At 45.7% G+C, this 16,456-nt stretch overlaps 2 protein-coding genes across 8 annotated transcripts in view; one reads left to right on the forward strand and one right to left on the reverse strand.

Moving 5' to 3' along the window:
• PHC1 (polyhomeotic homolog 1) overlaps positions 1–2,761 on the forward strand; it is a 30,148-nt gene extending 27,387 nt beyond the window's left edge. For all 6 annotated transcript variants that reach the window (XM_081176248.1, XM_081176250.1, XM_081176247.1 and 3 more), the window contains 2 exons: positions 132–363; positions 978–2,761. In XM_081176248.1, coding sequence (XP_081032374.1) covers positions 132–363; positions 978–1,132 — 387 coding nt within the window. In that variant the 3' untranslated portion in view covers positions 1,133–2,761. The remainder of the gene's footprint in view (positions 1–131; positions 364–977) is intronic.
• A 1,382-nt stretch (positions 2,762–4,143) lies between these two features.
• On the reverse strand, positions 4,144–15,495 carry M6PR (mannose-6-phosphate receptor, cation dependent). 2 transcript variants are annotated; one of them, XM_081176959.1, is made up of 7 exons: positions 15,317–15,495; positions 13,579–13,751; positions 11,105–11,265; positions 10,903–11,012; positions 9,901–10,031; positions 7,129–7,255; positions 4,144–5,767 (listed from the first exon to the last, which is right to left on the reverse strand). In XM_081176959.1, the coding sequence occupies exons 2-7, from the start codon at positions 13,734–13,736 to the stop codon at positions 5,645–5,647; spliced, it is 810 nt and encodes a 269-aa protein (XP_081033085.1). In that variant the 5' UTR covers positions 13,737–13,751; positions 15,317–15,495; the 3' UTR covers positions 4,144–5,644. The 2 variants fall into 2 exon arrangements, with proteins under 2 accessions (XP_081033085.1, XP_081033086.1); XM_081176960.1 differs by lacking the exon at positions 15,317–15,495 and adding an exon at positions 15,235–15,254.
• Positions 15,496–16,456: the final 961 nt, after the last annotated feature.

Raw genomic sequence — 16,456 nt, forward strand, 5'->3', positions numbered from 1 at the left:
GCAACAACTAAAGCAGTAAAGGGACTGTGTAGGAACCCAGGTCTTGTGCATCATCTTACGTTTTTCCAATGACTACCCCCAACCTAAGGATTTCCCCCTCTTGTTTTATTTCTGGTGCTTGCATCTTTCAGGGCCAAGAAGACTCTAGTAGAGGATCTGATAACTCCAGTTATGATGAAGCATTGTCCCCAACATCTCCTGGACCCCTTTCTGTGAGGGCTAGTCATGGAGAGCGAGACCTTGCCAGCTCCAACATGTCTCAGCCTACCCCTGACCTCCATGGCATCAACCCGGTCTTCCTCTCCAGCAACCCAAGCCGCTGGAGTGTAGAGGAAGTGTATGAGTTCATTGCATCTCTGCAAGGTGAGTCTGACACCACCAGAAGAGGAGTGAGATTAGACGACAAGGTGCTTGGGTATAACTGAGGTTTCAGTCTGTGGAACGGTAATATACAGTCGTACCTTGGATCCCAAACACCTTAGCTCCTGAATGATCGAAACTCCGAAGCGAGTGTTCCAGTTTTTGAACAATTTTCAGAAGCCAAACATCCTGCATGGCTTCCAATTGGCTGCAGGAGCTTCCTGCAGCCAATCAGAAGCCGTGCTTTGGTTTCTGAACGTTTTGGAAGTGAAATGGACTTCCTGAACGGATTCCATTCGACTTCCAGGGTACCACTGTACTATGAACACTATTCTGTGTGCTCCAGGAATTATGAAGGTCATGACGATAGATGACTTATCTGTATGTTAACATAGCATAATCACTGAAAATGTGAGCTGTAGCCTAGGAAATTCCATTTCAGCCAGCTTTCCTTCAGCAAGCCTTTATTCTTTCGCTCACTCACCTCAGACCTGTTGTGAGAATTAAGATTGCTAAGGGATTTGATACAAACATCCTGTTCTTCAAAATGACATCAACTGCTTGCCTCTTTGACATCTCACAAGGTGTTTTGTTTTTTTGCTTCTTGAATCCTATAGGCTGCCAGGAGATTGCGGAGGAGTTTCGGTCACAGGAGATTGACGGTCAGGCTTTGCTCCTACTGAAGGAAGAGCACCTCATGAGTGCCATGAATATCAAGCTGGGTCCCGCCCTCAAGATCTGTGCCAAGATCAACATCCTCAAAGAGACCTAGTAACGCAAGATGCCAGAGTTCTCCCCCTCTTCGCGCTGGGACCATTTCAAGCTCTCAACACTGAATGGAGGGAAACTGACCTCTCTTAAAAGCCAGTCTTGGTGCTACATGGAGGAAGTATATCTCCCCGGGAGGCCTGGAAACACCTCTTCAGGAGTATCTCATGTTGCCTGAAAATTAGCCTCTGAATCGTTCTGGTGGCAATACAGCAAGGATGATGAGAGTTCTCTGGTGAGGCTTCTCAGAGGAAGGGCTGAGAAGGACCCTTCCTCTTCTCAGAATTAGAGTTGCTTTTGTTTTCTCATTTTCCTTCCCATGCGGTCTTTCCCCCCCCCCTACACAGATTCATTTTTCCAGGGAACCAGTTAGTACCGAAGTTTGGGAATGGGTTCTTTTGATGAGGGAGGGAGGGGAAGTTGGAAGGCCCTTTAAATGACGCCTTCCTCAGTTCATAGCGTCACGTGGAATTAAGTAGCAAACTGACCCCATACAGAACACTGGAAAGTGTTCTGGATCACTTAAGGATTGGAGCTTGTTCATGCCTAAATAGGACCCTTGCCAAGACAACATGAGCACTTCTATGATATCGAGGGATTTTTTTAAAGAAAAAACTTTAATTCTACATGTCTTGTGGAGTTGAAAGATGCCATTCAATATCCAAAGGAGAATCCAATTGTACTGAAGCACCATTTGTTTCTATCTTGCTTTTGAATTTTTTCTTTTACTAGTTTTGTATCTTGCCCTCCCCCTGAGAGCATATGGGACAAAGCTTCTTCTAGCAGGTTTGTATCTCCTGTCAGAAGCCTGTTTATTTTTGTTTATTATACAAATATTCTCTTCAGTAAAAAGAATGCTTCAAAAATTAAGTTGCCCGTCCTCTCGTGGCCTGATTTTTTTTTCCTCCCCGACTTTCCTGATACACACCAGTGCAATAGTTTCACTTGGAGAGATGTATGGCAGGTTTAAATGAAGGCAAGCTTTGTTGCTGTTCATGTTAAATCATTCAAAAGTAGGGTACAGCTTTGCTTTTAGCTACAAAAGGGATTTGTTACAATTCATACAGAGCATGTTCAAAATCTTAGTTTTGATGTAACCTGTATGTCTGTCTCAAAGTCTGTACCTTTCAAATTTTATGTTGTGTCTGAGAGTTTATACTAGGGCAGGTGTTTCCACTGTTCTGTGCTTGCATATTTCAGGCTTGTTCCAACCAGTGGTGATATCTAGTACTAATCATTACCCCTTTTGAAGTATGACTCTTCCAGTAATAGGTTTAGGGCAGTTTACAGTATCTCCTGGATGATAGCCATGGCTTTTGGTCAAGGATGTGTTTTTCCATTCCTTTTTCCAACAACTGTTTTTAACAGTTTTTTAAAGCAGTGTAAATTGAGGAGGGGGAAGTGTACTGAGCAGGGGAGCTATGGAGAAAGCTTTACTTGTACTTATAAAGCTAGGTGTGATACTTGTCACTGTAGATTGCAGTTAAGGATACTGAAATTTGTTAACTGTGTTAACTTCAAATCTGAGATTGAAACTGTATGTCCTCTGCTACAGTTCTGGAACACTGAACAAGATTTAGCAATATTTCTTGGAGTATAGTAGTTTTAAACAATTAAACCTACCTTGCAATCATTTGTAGAGATTTCCATATATTTCTATAGGAGTTTACTCATTTCTGTTGCAAACCTGTGCTTAAAATCTTAGCCTAAAGCTCAGCTTAAGCATATTTTCTTCTGCTTAGTAGAAATAGTGTTTAATAAGTTCTATCTGCCAAAATGTCATTTTAAAACTTTTTGAATGCTAGGGTATGTAGCATTTTCACAACTCAAACGGCCTTTTAAAGCCCACTAGAGGGAACCAGAGTTTTGGCAGTATTACTTCATGCCTACCAGCTGAGATTCATGCCTTAGCTTTCTGGGCTGTTGGCTCCATCAAGTTTCCTTCCATAGCACCAGGCTATCTTCCCCACCTCCTGCCCCAAGTTTGACATGGATTGTCCACCTGTTATTTGATGTCACAGTGACATCAAGCAAGCAGTTTTTGCCCACAAGGTTTGAAATCAACCTGAAAAGCACTGATGGGCAGCTGATTGTTGGATTTTGCAAAGTACTGTGCTTGGGTTTTAAGACTCCATGATGTCAGATACAGGCTGGTATGTGGGGCTTGGTGGTCTAACTAGGGGTCCCAATACGTTTTATGTTTTCCAAAATGACCCAAATCTGAACACAAAGTTCAATATCACTAACAAATGAGAGCTTTTAACCACAAGGAGTATAGACTCTCTCGAGTACTCTGGAGAGTCAAATGTGCTCGGATTTCCTGTGCCATTAGTTAAAAGTGATCACCATTTTAGTGTGAATCGAAGAGATTATAATAGCTATTATAGGAAGGGTGGGGGAAGCAGCAGCCATCTCATTGTGTGTGCTGGTTCATACTTCTTAACTACAAGAATAGCTTAAATAATGCTATAGCACTAAGCAAAAAGGTGTGGCTGAGGCGGCCTTTGACAGCATGTTTATGTGAAGCACAGCATTGGCCTGAATATAAGCCGCACTCCCCCCCCCAAAAAAAAAAAATTCAGACAATGAAAAGTTAAAAGTGTGGCTTTTATTCATGACCTTACGCTGTCAGCAAAGTGGTGTCCTCCCCAACCAAGGAAGCAGCCTGGGTATTGTCATTTTTCCTCCTCCCCCCATCAATTTTAAAGGTGCAGCTTATTTGCAGGTGCAGCTTATATTCAGGCCAATACAGTAGTTGATATTCCCAGTCCTTGAATTCTAGAGATACAGGTAACTGAAATTGAAGCACTCTCCAGCCAAGTTCTGTGTTTGATTACTGAGCTATGTTCCCTCTCCTTGTGTGGCTGGGAGAGCAGGAAGAACAGGAAAGTAGTATTTAACGAGGTTAATTTGCTGCAGCTTTCTTTGACTTAAGAGAGGGGAACCTCCAGCCCTTCCATGTTGTTAAATTCCAACTCCCATCAGCATGTCTATGATTAACTCACAAACACACAGTTCAGGGCTTCAAGCCATTTTAATTTTAAAGTTGTGTCTTTGTACAAAGTTATTTTTAAACACCACCATGAAAAAGTGACCATTGCAGTGACCTTATCCCTGTTGGAGGGAACTTGAGACACTTGATGCAGCTTTGTTTATCTAATTTCATTCCAGCAGGAGAGCTGATCATTGCTCTTGAGTCAGAAAAGGAGAGATTTTGCCCTGCTGTGTACCCCACAGATCGCTGCTCAGTTTGAACCACCAGCTCTCCCTACAAAGTAAATGTATTATTCCTCACAAGAGATAGCTGGTGTTACTAGTGAATTCAGGAGACTTTGAACTGTAAATGGCTTATCTTCAAAAGTAAGGAATATTTTTGAGCTGCAGCTCTGATCTCTTCAGTAGGTGATAGCATAGCATGCACCAAGTAGAGAAAGCAATCTCTTAAAGCAACAGACCTATCATGTCCCAATCCCTCCAGGAAGCAGATGAAGGTGCAGCTTAAATTAACATCCCTACTGAGAACAGACCAGCAGTGATGTTTGCACTAGTCTGGAAGGATAAAAGTTTATTCCATAGGTTTTTGTGGCTATGTCAAAAAAACCTAAGGTTTTGACTAACCACCCAGACAGACTTTCATTCCTTATTCCCCCGCTGAACTACTAAGAAGACTGGTCTTCCTTATATTTTTCAACCTCCGCCATAAGCACATATACAACTAAAGCTAGATAATTCCTCTTTCTCGTAAAGCATTTAAAGGGAGTGATAATGCAGGGACTGCACTCAGGTGCACCTGCTGTTTTAATAAACACTCTTTGCCTCTGAAGTCTCCACCTCTATTTCAATTCAGGCCATATAGCAAAATATACATATTATTGCCATCATCATGGACCAGTGACTGGAAAGAAAAGAAGACCTCAAATCTACTTTTAATTCATACTTTAAGATGGAAGAGTCTCCAGACTGTCTGTCTACTGCATCTTAAAAGGGTGAATCTGAAAATGCAAGGAAAGCTCCCTCACCTTTCAAGAAAAATGTACAAATGAATAATTGAAAATAGAAATCCAGTGTTTTGTAGAATAAAGCCCATACAAAATATGTAAAAGCACTCAATCCCAGCCACTCTACCCACCCCCCATACCCAAGGCTACTAGTATTTCCCTGCACCTTCAGGTTCTTCCCTTTAACTTCACATACTGAAGTTCCCCTTGCTGCTCCACTCCAAACCTACAAACACTTCTTCATAAGCTGGGGGAAATCATTCTCAGCAGGCAATCTAGAGAAGCATTTGCCCTTCAGGGCTCTGTCCAGTCCCCCTATTTCAAAGTTTGTTGCCACAGATTTACATTCATAAAAGCCCCAAGCCCCAGTCCCAGTACTCATTCATAGCAGGAGAGGAAAAATGGGGCAGCCATGGTAAAAAGCAAGCAGCTTAAGGGGTGATCACAAGAAAGATGAGGGGGAAGCGACCAGGTGACACCCGCTTATGTGAACAAACGGAAGGAAAAGAAACAAAAGATCACATTGGTAGCAAATGGTCATCTCGCTCTTCAGACTCTTCCCCTAGTTGGTCATCGCCAACACCACGATACGCAGCTGGTACATTCCTTGGTTTCGACCGGCACACAAAATCACAGCCATCCTGTAAACACACACAGGTTAATGTACAAATGCCAGACCCCGAATAGTGATTGCAGCATGAACCTCTGTCTCCATCCAGATTCCACCTCTTAGCATGATTTGAGGACTTCAATGCTGAAGGGACTATAGAAAGACGTGGCAGCCAAATAAGCACAACTGCCGTACCTAAAGCACATCAAAGGCTTTGCATAGGCAACTAGTAAGTAAAAGCTTAGCTTGAGAGTGTCAGCTCAGAAGTTCCCACAAGGAAACAAGCCTAGACTGTGCCTCCCAGACAACTCTGAAGGGAAGCCTGTTGACAGGAATTTATTAGCTGCAATCTCCAACAAAAACAATAGCTATACTTGGACAACGCAATAAATCTGTTTATTTAGCCAGAACAAACTTTCAATTCATGCACACCCTCTCGTTCAGTGCAGCTGCAAGGAACTGAAAGGCTCTGCTTCCATCTCATTAAGTTTTAAGTATATCATTTTGTCCGAATGCAAACTGGGTAATCTCAAATTATTAGTTGACACAATGCAATTTCAAACCATGGCTCTGAGAGTGGCTTTTATCAAAAAGGTAGAGATTAATCACAGTCTGGCATTAGACATCATACTAAATGGCACTTTAAAAATTGTAACAAGCTGGGTCCCCAAGCTTCACCGTGGCTTCTTTACATGGGGGTGGGGGCACCTTTTCTGTCTAGGGGCCATTTTCATCTCCTTCCCTTGGAGGGCTGAATACGACAGCTGGGCATCACTATGGTGTCAGGTGATGCTGTGCTTTGAAACCCAAATTGTCAGGACTTCAAAGAACAGCACAGGGCTGTTTGAAAGTCCTTCGTTTTAGCGAGATTCTGTTGCAAACCAGCTCCTGAATCAGGATGGTGTTTGTCAGGATTCAATCCCATCCTCCCACACATCAGCTGACATCATGAGGAAAATGGCTTTGCGGGCTATGATTGGTCCACAGGTTAGAGGTTACCCGGGCCTGCTTAAAACAAGATGTTAAAACAAGATTCATCAAAATGCCTGAATGCACATACAGTGGTACCTCGGGTTACATACGCTTCAGGTTACAGACTCCGCTAACCCAGAAATAGTACCTCGGGTTAAGAACTTTGCTTCAGGATCAGAAGAGAAATCGCACGGCGGCGGCAGGAGGCCCCATTAGCTAAAGTGGTGTTTCAGGTTAAGAACAGTTTCAGGTTAAGTACGGATCTCCGGAACGAATTAAGTACTTAATCCGAGGTACCACTGTATACCTTTCCTGTGGCACAGGTAGACGCAGCTTGTGTACATGATATCAGATGCAAACTCTGGAAGAATCGCAGGTTGCCCCTTGCTGCTGTACGGATTTGTCTGTTTTGCTACTTACTGCCACTAGGTTGCCCAGATCTTGCCAGAAGGCCAAGTGGGGGAACTGCTCCATGCCTTTTGCTCCCACCAGCAGACGCTGGTAAAGAAATCCCCCAATGAGGTACACTGCAACCAATGGAGCAAGCCTGAAAGAGAATGTCAAAATACAAACAAACCAGGAAGGCAAAAGCTATGATGATTTCTAATAAAACTCAGAACATGTTGATGTTCTCTTACAAACCGCTTAAGAACTTATAATGAGGCTGATTGGCATATGAGATTCCAACCTTTATGGTGTAATATGTGTTACTCCTAAAGCGTCTAGTCAAATTCTAATTTTGAGCAACCAGAGGAGAGCCCAATGTGCACAACTTTAGGCTTAATGGTTGTTAGGTATCACACTGAGTATACACAGCAGCATAAAATATGGGAAGGGAATGGGGAATAGGAATCAATATGGCAGGCAAATTATTTGCCCAGAAATGGGGAGGAAAATAGGTACACTTTAGGGAAACTAAATTGCAGGCTACATTTGAGGACATTTGTGCAAGTTTTATTTCCCTGTACTGTGGTACCTCGGGTTACAAACTCGGCTAACCTGAAAGTAGTTGCTCCGGACTGCGAACTTTGCCCCAGGATGAGAACGGAAATCGTGCGCCAGCAGAAGGCCGCATTAGCGAAACCGCGCCTCAGGTTAAGAACGGACCCCCGGAATAAATTAAGTTTGCAACCCGAGGTACCACTGTATCCGTTTGTAACATCCAAATCTTCCAACATCTTGTGAGATTTGCTGAAGCCCAATCAGAAGCTGTGCTTATAATTCATGTCTAAACAGCAGTAATTTAGGCTCTCCTGTGCATCTATGAAATTGCAAGGCCCAGGGCATTTGTCACATGTATAATATAAACCAGAGCTTTCTAGACCAGTGTTTCCCAACCTTTTTTGGGCAAAGGCACACTTGTTTGATGAAAAAAATCTCGAGGCACACCACCATTACAGCCCCGTGACGTCAGCGCGCAGCGTCACGCCAGGAGGGACGCACGAAAGTGTAAGTTTCAATTTTTTTCCCTCCCCCTTGCCGGGGAACCTCCAAGCTTTGGGGGTGGGGGGGGAGGAGGCAGCAAAGCGAGGCAGGAAGGAGAGCGCGGCTTGGCTGGGTGAGCTTTGGCAGGGGCAGGGAATGAGAGCCGCGAGGCGGGCGCTGCGGACGGAGGCGCTGCCCGCCGAGCTCGCAGGCAGCCAGGCAGGCAGACGGCAAGAGCCCCACGCTGGGCGGCCTCTCCTCGCCGCCGCCGCCCCGCCTCTCGCCGCCCGACTCGCCCGCCTCCCTCCAGGCAACATCTCGCGGCACACCAGGCAACAACTCGCGGCACACTAGTGTGCCGCGGAACAGTGGTTGGGAAACACTGTTCTAGACTGTGCGTCGTGACAAGTTAGTGTGTTGGTTGCAGTGTGTAGGTGTGTCCCACAAATGCTCCCCGCACTCCTCCCGGGGCTGGAAAGGGGTTAGTTTAACCTCTGGTTTGCTAATAAAACTGAATTACTGTGTCGTGAAATCATGCATGTCTAAAAAGTGTGTCACCAACGTGAAAAGTTTGGAAAGCTCTGATATAAACACATGCCATGCTGTCATGCCTGACTAAATACTTACCAGGAAGCCAGTGCCCCTAACTACATATGTATTATTTTGTCTTAAAGCAACTGCCTTGGGATAAACCTTCCATTCCCCATGGCCAAAGACCTTTATTTCATTCACCCTATGCTCAATACAAAACCTGATTCTGTGAAATCACATTTACAGAAAAGTGTCTCGTGGATAAACTTTCAGCAGACTACTTTTCTAGACCCTTTCTAGTCCCAGCCGATTTTAGATGGGGTTGCACTTTGCAGCTTTGAATGCTTTTAAGATCTAGCCTTTAAGTGGCATCTATGGCGTCAAAGTGCAAGTATAAATAGGTACTGCTCTGGCAGGAAGGTAAACAGTGTTTCCGTGCGCTGCTCTGGTTCACCAGAAGTGGCTTAGTCATGCTGGCCACATGACCCGGAAGCTGTACGCCAGCTCCCTCAGCCAATAAAGCGAGATGAGTGCTGCAACCCCAGAGTCGGTCATGACTGGACCTAATGGGCTTAGGGCTTGCCGATCAGAAGATCGGCGGTTCAAATCCCCGCGACGGGGTAAGCTCCCGTTGCTCGGTCCAAGCTCCTGCCAACCTAGCAGTTCGAAAGCACGTCAAAGTGCAAGTAGATAAATAGGTACCGCTCCGGCGGGAAGGTAAACGGCGTTTCCGTGTACTGCTCTGGTTCGCCAGAAGCGGCTTAGTCATGCTGGCCACATGACCCGGACGCTGTACCTTTTTATGGCGTGAAGTGCCGTCTACGTTCTAAGTCTGGTGCCCACCTTCCCACCCGAAAAGAAACAGCCACTATTCATGAACTGGTGGCATACAACTTACACTGCCATGATGCACTGAATTGGGGGGGGGGGGCACATTTGAAATTTCAACTAGTCCAAAGTACAGGCCTTAAGATTGTACACATATACACCAGGATGTTGGTACCAAGTCTCATGTCTTTCTGGCACCAAGTAAAGAACTTATTGTTGAAACCAGGCACTATTAAATTGTATTATCAGAATAGCTTTTATCTCTCAAGTTGCTCTGATGCTGCTCAGTTTTAACTGTTATCTTCATTTTTCAATCCCGTTTTATTTGTTTAAAAAGAATATGCATGTAAGCTACCCTGGAAATTGCTAAACCGTAGATGGAGTATTAAAACTTTTAGACAAACTTACGTAATGAGCAATATAGAGCCAATACTTAAGTGAGCGTCTTCTGGAGGGCAGGCCAAGCTGCTCTCTAATTCAAAGAGGTAGAAGCATTCCTCCATCTTTTCTCGTTCTTCTGACACCATGGTGAAACCACTCTGTTTATGGGAAGATAGCAGACTCATGGAAGCCCAGTAAAATACATCTATCACCTTAAATATATACAGGGACAAAGTTCCGTCCTTCCCCAGAGATCTATGCTCGCCAGTGTCCTTCATCTTCTTCAAGAACCATCTAACAGTGCCACCTCCCACTTCTGAGTGAGCGAGATACATGTTCAGATAAATATATGCTGTAGGCTTCCTGGGTTGTACTTTAAAATGCTAGTAGGAGGCTCTGTGTTTGACTTTTTCTTTGCATCAGGAACTTCCCAGCCCTCCCAATAGCCCTGGACTACCCTTCTTTGGGTGGCGCTGTGGGTTAAACCACAGAGCCTAGGACTTGCTGATCAGAAGGTTGGCAGTTCAAATCCCCACGACGGGGTGAGCTCCCATTCCTCGGTCCTTGCTCCTGCCAACCTAGCAGTTCGAAAGCACGTCAAAGTGCAAGTAGATAAATAGGTGAACGGCATTTTCATGCGCTGCTCTGGTTCACCAGAAGTGGCTTGGTCATGCTGGCCACATGACCTGGAAGCTGTAAGCTGGCTCCCTCAGCCAATAAAGCGAGATGAGTGCTGCAACCCCAGAGTCGGTCACGACTGGACCTAATGGTCAGGGGTCCCTTTACCCTTCTTCAAAATGTGTTCATTTTCTAAGTGAGCAGCCTTTCCCCTCCCACCAACATACAAGTTCAAGCATAGTGGTATTCCTGCCAAGCTGAAAAATCTCATTTTCCAAGCATGTAATTCAGCTCTTAAATTATTCAGCGTGATTAGTACTGGAGGTAATGTAATGAGGGGTGACTCCTAACCATTGGCCAATATACCCTGGAATTATTATTTTTTAATAACCCTTTCCAGTAGCTACTCACTGCTAGTGTCTTCTTGTTGCAGGTGATCATTACTATGGCTTTTCTCGGCTCCTTCCCACAGTGGCTACTATAGGGGTCTCCCCCCTTATAGGTCAGTAAAATCCATGAACCTGCCAAGACAGAAAACCAAGACACCCTGTGAGGCATGTGTGGTATTGGAAGAGCAATGGATAAGAGTTGTTGAAGGATAAATGTATCTTACTTCCACTGGCAAGATGGGTTTCGTTGATTCGTCCCAACACCATTGTCTGTTGCTTATTGTTGATCTGCACCAGGCCAGAATTGGTCTTATTGCTAGCATTTCGACACACCCGAAACTTGTAGGTGTATTTCTCACCTTCACTCTCACCTTCAACTTCAAAACTGCAGAGGGAGATGCCACAGAGTGAAGCCTTACAAACATTGGTGCTCACACATTTGCGGGGGTGGTGGGGATCCTAACAATAGTCCTTCCCACTCAAATTAAGGAGCATCTATACCAGCCAACCCTCTTTCATTCCAAATTCCATTAGGAGAGGTTTTCACAAACTTTTAAAAAAAATCATGTTCTACAAATTCTGCTCTAAAGTGAATGAGAAACACCCCAAATCCTGAGGCATGAAAAAAGGGAGATCAGCATGTATCTCCATTTAAAAAAAAACAAAAAAACCTATTTGTTACCTGCTCATTACAAGAAGTCCCAGGGTGGGAAATACAAATTAAAATACAACTGTATTTAAAATCCAAAAGCTGAAAACACTGATCTAAGTAAAACAATACAGCTTTGGATACAGAAAACTCACATCCAGCCATCCCCCAAATGCCTGTCTCTGGGCCTGAAGCCAGTTTGAAATCCGTTCGGATTAATCTACTTCCTCCAATAATGCCTGCAGGTGGCTTGCCGCCAGCCTCTCAAGAATCTTGCCCAAGATTGTGAACAGGCAATTGTAATGTAACACTTCTGGTCCTTCAAGGCAGGCAGCACACCCCGCTTCTGCAGTAAGGAACTGATCAATCCTTGAGCCCACTCCACCAATCCCCTCTGGATAGCTGTGTAAGACATGATGGGCAAGGGTCAGTCAGCCAAACTCCTATAACCAGCTTCTCCACTGAGCCAACAAATCCTGAGTTAGATGGTCATCTGGCATTGCTATAATTGGTGCCCAGAACTTCAGAGATACCCTATGTTGGGCAGATTTAATCAGCTTATTCACCACTCGAAACAGCCCTGCTGGACTGAAGAGGCTCTGGTGGCAGAGAAGCACACTTTATTTGCCGTCACCGCTGCCATGCGGTATGCATGACCAAGTACTCTTGCCTTTATCTGGTCAGTGTTGCATTGGGATTTGCACTATTTACAATCTAGCCATTGCCGCTCCTGTTTAATCATGCAGTTCCCTGGTATACCAGGGAACCCTGGCATGCTCACCAGTTGCAATGATGACCCCTGAAGCAACTGTGTTTATGGCCCAGTGCATCTTGCTGTTCTACAGCAAGAATAGAGCCTCAACAGGAGTGCCAGCCATCTCAGCTGGAAAATCCCCCAAAGTATTCAGGAACCTTTGTGAGTCTATTAGTCTCCAGGGTGGACCATCTCAATAGGCCCTCCATCCCTATGGGTAATACCATCAGAGGGAATCCAAACCATATCAGGAAATGGTCCATCCAGGACAACGGCCTCATTACAAACCCCACAATCAACTGAACCAAGCTATCCCTCTCTGTTGCAAAGACCAGGTCCAGAGTACATTTGTTTGGACACATGGGTTGCACCACTGATTGATCATGACAAATCTATGGTTGTCCAGGTGGCCATGAGGTCCCAAGCTAGTTCACTGGAGGCTGAATTGGAGTGGGTGTTGAAGGTACGTGGCACCACTCTGGAAGGATTCTCCACCACCATGCTCAAGGTAACCTTCAGGTTAGCAAAGGAAGTGCCATGCAATGGGGTGGACAAGAGACCAGCAGCATCCCCAGTCTGTTCCAATGACTCAAGACCATAAAACCCCTCAAATCTAGTCAGTAGAGTTTGGCCTCCTTAGGGATTACAGCTGTGACTCTTCCCAACCCAGTTGGGATTGGTGCCACACCAAGTAGCTGGAGACCAAAAGCTGAGTTAATGCCTAATCTTCCCAGGCTGCTCACCCAGGTGTCAATAATGAATATCTGCATATTTCCTTTTGTAGATTTTGTAATGCGGATTGGTGGGGAAACTATTCAAGTAGTGCAAGAACAGAAGTGCTGTTTCAGGCATGGCCAAACTTGGCCCTACAGATGTTTTGGGACTACAACTCCCATCATCCCTAGCTAACAGGACCAGTGGTCAGGGATGATGGGAATTGTAGTCCCAAAACATCTGGAGATTATATCAGAGACTTAGTAAGGGCATTAAGTATCTATACCAGATGTCCACAAGGCCTCATGAACAACAGAATATTGCCAATGAGCTGTTAATTTTATTGGGGGGGGGGAATAAACTCCTTCAGCAGCCATCTTTTCACAACAGGAACGCAATCGGTATGAGCAAGTAGAATTCTTATGAGAATCACTTGTTGACACTAGCCGGGCCTGACAAGTAGCTAAGGTGGTTGGATATTCCCCAAGGGCAGTGACTCAAAAATCCCTCTTGAGCAATTGCTCCTGACATCGGCTACACTGAAGCCACCCCAACAAGTCAATCAGCCACAGGCACTGTACCTTCTGCCGAAAATTGGCGTCAACCTCTCCAGCAGCTTCTTTTCTTTTGTGGATTCACTGCGTTCCTCCCCAAGTAGATCACATTCATTGTCCTTTGCCATCACAGTGGTTATGAGGGCTAGCAGCACAGCATGGAAGCAAGGGTGAGCCAGGAACATTCTACAAGCAGTTGTCTAGAGTAAGGGCAGGTGATGAAAAACAGATGTAGACAAGGCGTTAATATGGCAGCCTGACATATGAAACCTGAGTTGCAGAGCTCAACTGAACAATCAATGTCTACTTTTTCATTATGGCTTTTACATGGAAAGGTGGACATTCTATAAGCAATCTCACAGTCCTGAATTAAGAGACAACTGGGATATTAGTCTCACATAAATGACAACCTGCAATAATTTGGCACTGAGAGAGAGGAAATTCACTACTTTAAGGCAGGAGCGGCCAACTGGATCCACTCAGTAGGCTGAACCCTTATTTCCCCCAACAAATATGTTTCACATCCTCTATTTGAAATGTATGAAGAACATCTTCTATTCAGTGTTTCTTACTATCGTTATGGCTCATCTCAAACCACTCTCAGAAACTGTTAATTCTGCATTGTCATATGCTATTTTTATGTTGTTAATCATTAAAACAAGAAGTGAGCATCTCATAAATGATGATTCACTCAGACCACACATGGAAGCTTTTAGAAATCAGCCAGTAGGTGCATTTTGCTTTTTTGTTTTGCATTTCAAGCCATCCAAATGTAGGTGGGCTGCACGATAATTTCTGCGAATGTATTCTGCGAACGAAGGCTGGCTTAATGTCTTTGATGCATGAATAGTCACCTTCTTTCTAAGGACGGGTACAGCACGGCCAAATTTAAGCAGCTCATAAAATGCCATTGACTTTGTTGATAAATTTTAACACATATTCGTATACTTGAAAGCTCCATTTTGGCGAAATTACCCATTGCAGAGTCATCTTGCTCAGGTCCTGAGCGTAGCCTTTCATGTTGGAAAAATTCACCCTGGAAGACTCTCTCTGCTCTAACTCTGGGTGTGGGCTTTGAAAGATCAGTCCAGGAAAAGTCAACATCCTCTCAGTTACTGAGAATCCACTCTCACCCTTGATAGCCCGAAATGGATGTTTCGGGGATGCACCATTTGAAACATTAAATCCTAGGGATTTGGGGTTAGGCGGGGAGGAGGCACCCCTTGTGCTCAGAATCTGTGCAAAGAATCTGTGCCAGAGATGGGTGGAGAGAGCTTTGGAAAGAGCCGCATACAGGTGGCGTCGGGGGTGGGACGAAACTGCTGAGGAGGCCTCGTTCCCGTCACTCGAGTTGCGGAGGCAGAGCGCCACGCAGAACGCGCCACCGGGCCCCCACCTGCCTGCGGCTCACGTGTCCGCCCCGCTTCGCGTGCAGACGTAACGAAAAGCGCGCGTGTCCCTGCGACGGGTTCGCCCTTCGGGATGGCAGGCGCCGAGGCCGCCTGCTCTACCTCACCCCTGCGAAGCCCTTCCCTGACCCCCCCTCACCCCCCAAGTGCCTAAAAAGCCCCGCCATTTCCACAACTCGACTGCCGCCAGGCTTCTTCAAAGGGGGGGGGGGAGCGAGGCCGGAGCTTTCGGAGGAGGGGGTGGGGGGGTCCCACATGCCCTCCGCCCCCTCACCTCTCTCGCCCCCCGGAGCCTGCAGCAAGCGAGGTGCGGCTGAGGGGAGATGGGGAGCAGGGTCGCGGAGCGGCGCCGTCACCTGGGGCTGCCCCGGCCCAGTGCGGCGCTCGACGTCGCGTCTCGGCCTTCCTCCCCGCGCCTGTCGCCGGCCCCCGAAGCCGTTACCGGAGCCCGGAGGAGGAGGAAGAGGAGGGCGGCTCGTGACCAGTCATGCTACACAAGCGGAAGAGGAAGCAGCAGCTCCTGCCGTACAGCCGAAGGCTCATCCTCTTGTCGACCGGAAGGAGGAAGCGGGGTAAGGGGCGGTTTTGGTCCAATCGGGTGGAAGCGGCTTGCCGAGTCGTTTCACCTTCACCTACCTCCGGCCCCGCCTTCCCGTGCTTGCAACCTGACCAATGAGAGGCGGAGGAGCGGGTTCGGGGAGGGGCTTCGGCGTGACAGACGACTCGGGGCCCAACCCGCCTCCGTTCCAGTTCTTGGTCTTTAAGTAGATCTCGACGACGACAAGGAGGAGGCAGATTGAAGGCGAGGGCGGCTCTCATTGGCTCTTCAGCGGCTGTCACGGGATAGTCACGAGACCCCCCTTCCTCCCCTTCAGATTTTGAATATCTGACTGTTTATTAAATGAATGGGATAAATAAAATAAAATGCTGCGCAGTGTGTTATTGTCATGTTCGCTATTATGCTACGCGCTTTTGGTGTTTTAAGTGCTGCAAGCCGCCTCGGCGACCCTTGGATGAAGGGCGGTGTATACAAATTTAATAAATAAGATTTAAATGAATAACGTATTCGCGTTTTTATATCGCACTTTTCTCACGCCAAGCAGCTCAAAAGTTTAGCACGGGGTTCTCCTTCCCCTTCCTCTTCTTAACAATTGCTTTTCTCCTACATAATTCTAGCTTCTTTTTTTTTCTTAAATCAGCATTTCCCCTAAAGAACGTGCTCAGATTATGGTCATGAACTAGAAACTCAAAATTGTTAGCTTTTGTTTTATGAAGTTGTTGCCGTTCTCATGAAAGGAAACACAGCTGTTGCTTATTAAATTATTATTATTAAAGACATCTGAAGGCAGTCCTGTTGAGGGAAGTTTTTAATATTTAATGCTGTATTTTTAATACTTGATTGGGAGCCGCCCAGAGTGGCTGGTGAAACTCAGCCAGATGGGCGGGTATAAATAAATTATTATTATTATTATTATTATTATTATTATTATTATTAT

This window comes from Podarcis bocagei (assembly GCF_964188305.1).
Source record: "Podarcis bocagei genome assembly, chromosome: 17".
In the NCBI taxonomy this organism is placed as follows: domain Eukaryota; kingdom Metazoa; phylum Chordata; class Lepidosauria; order Squamata; family Lacertidae; genus Podarcis; species Podarcis bocagei.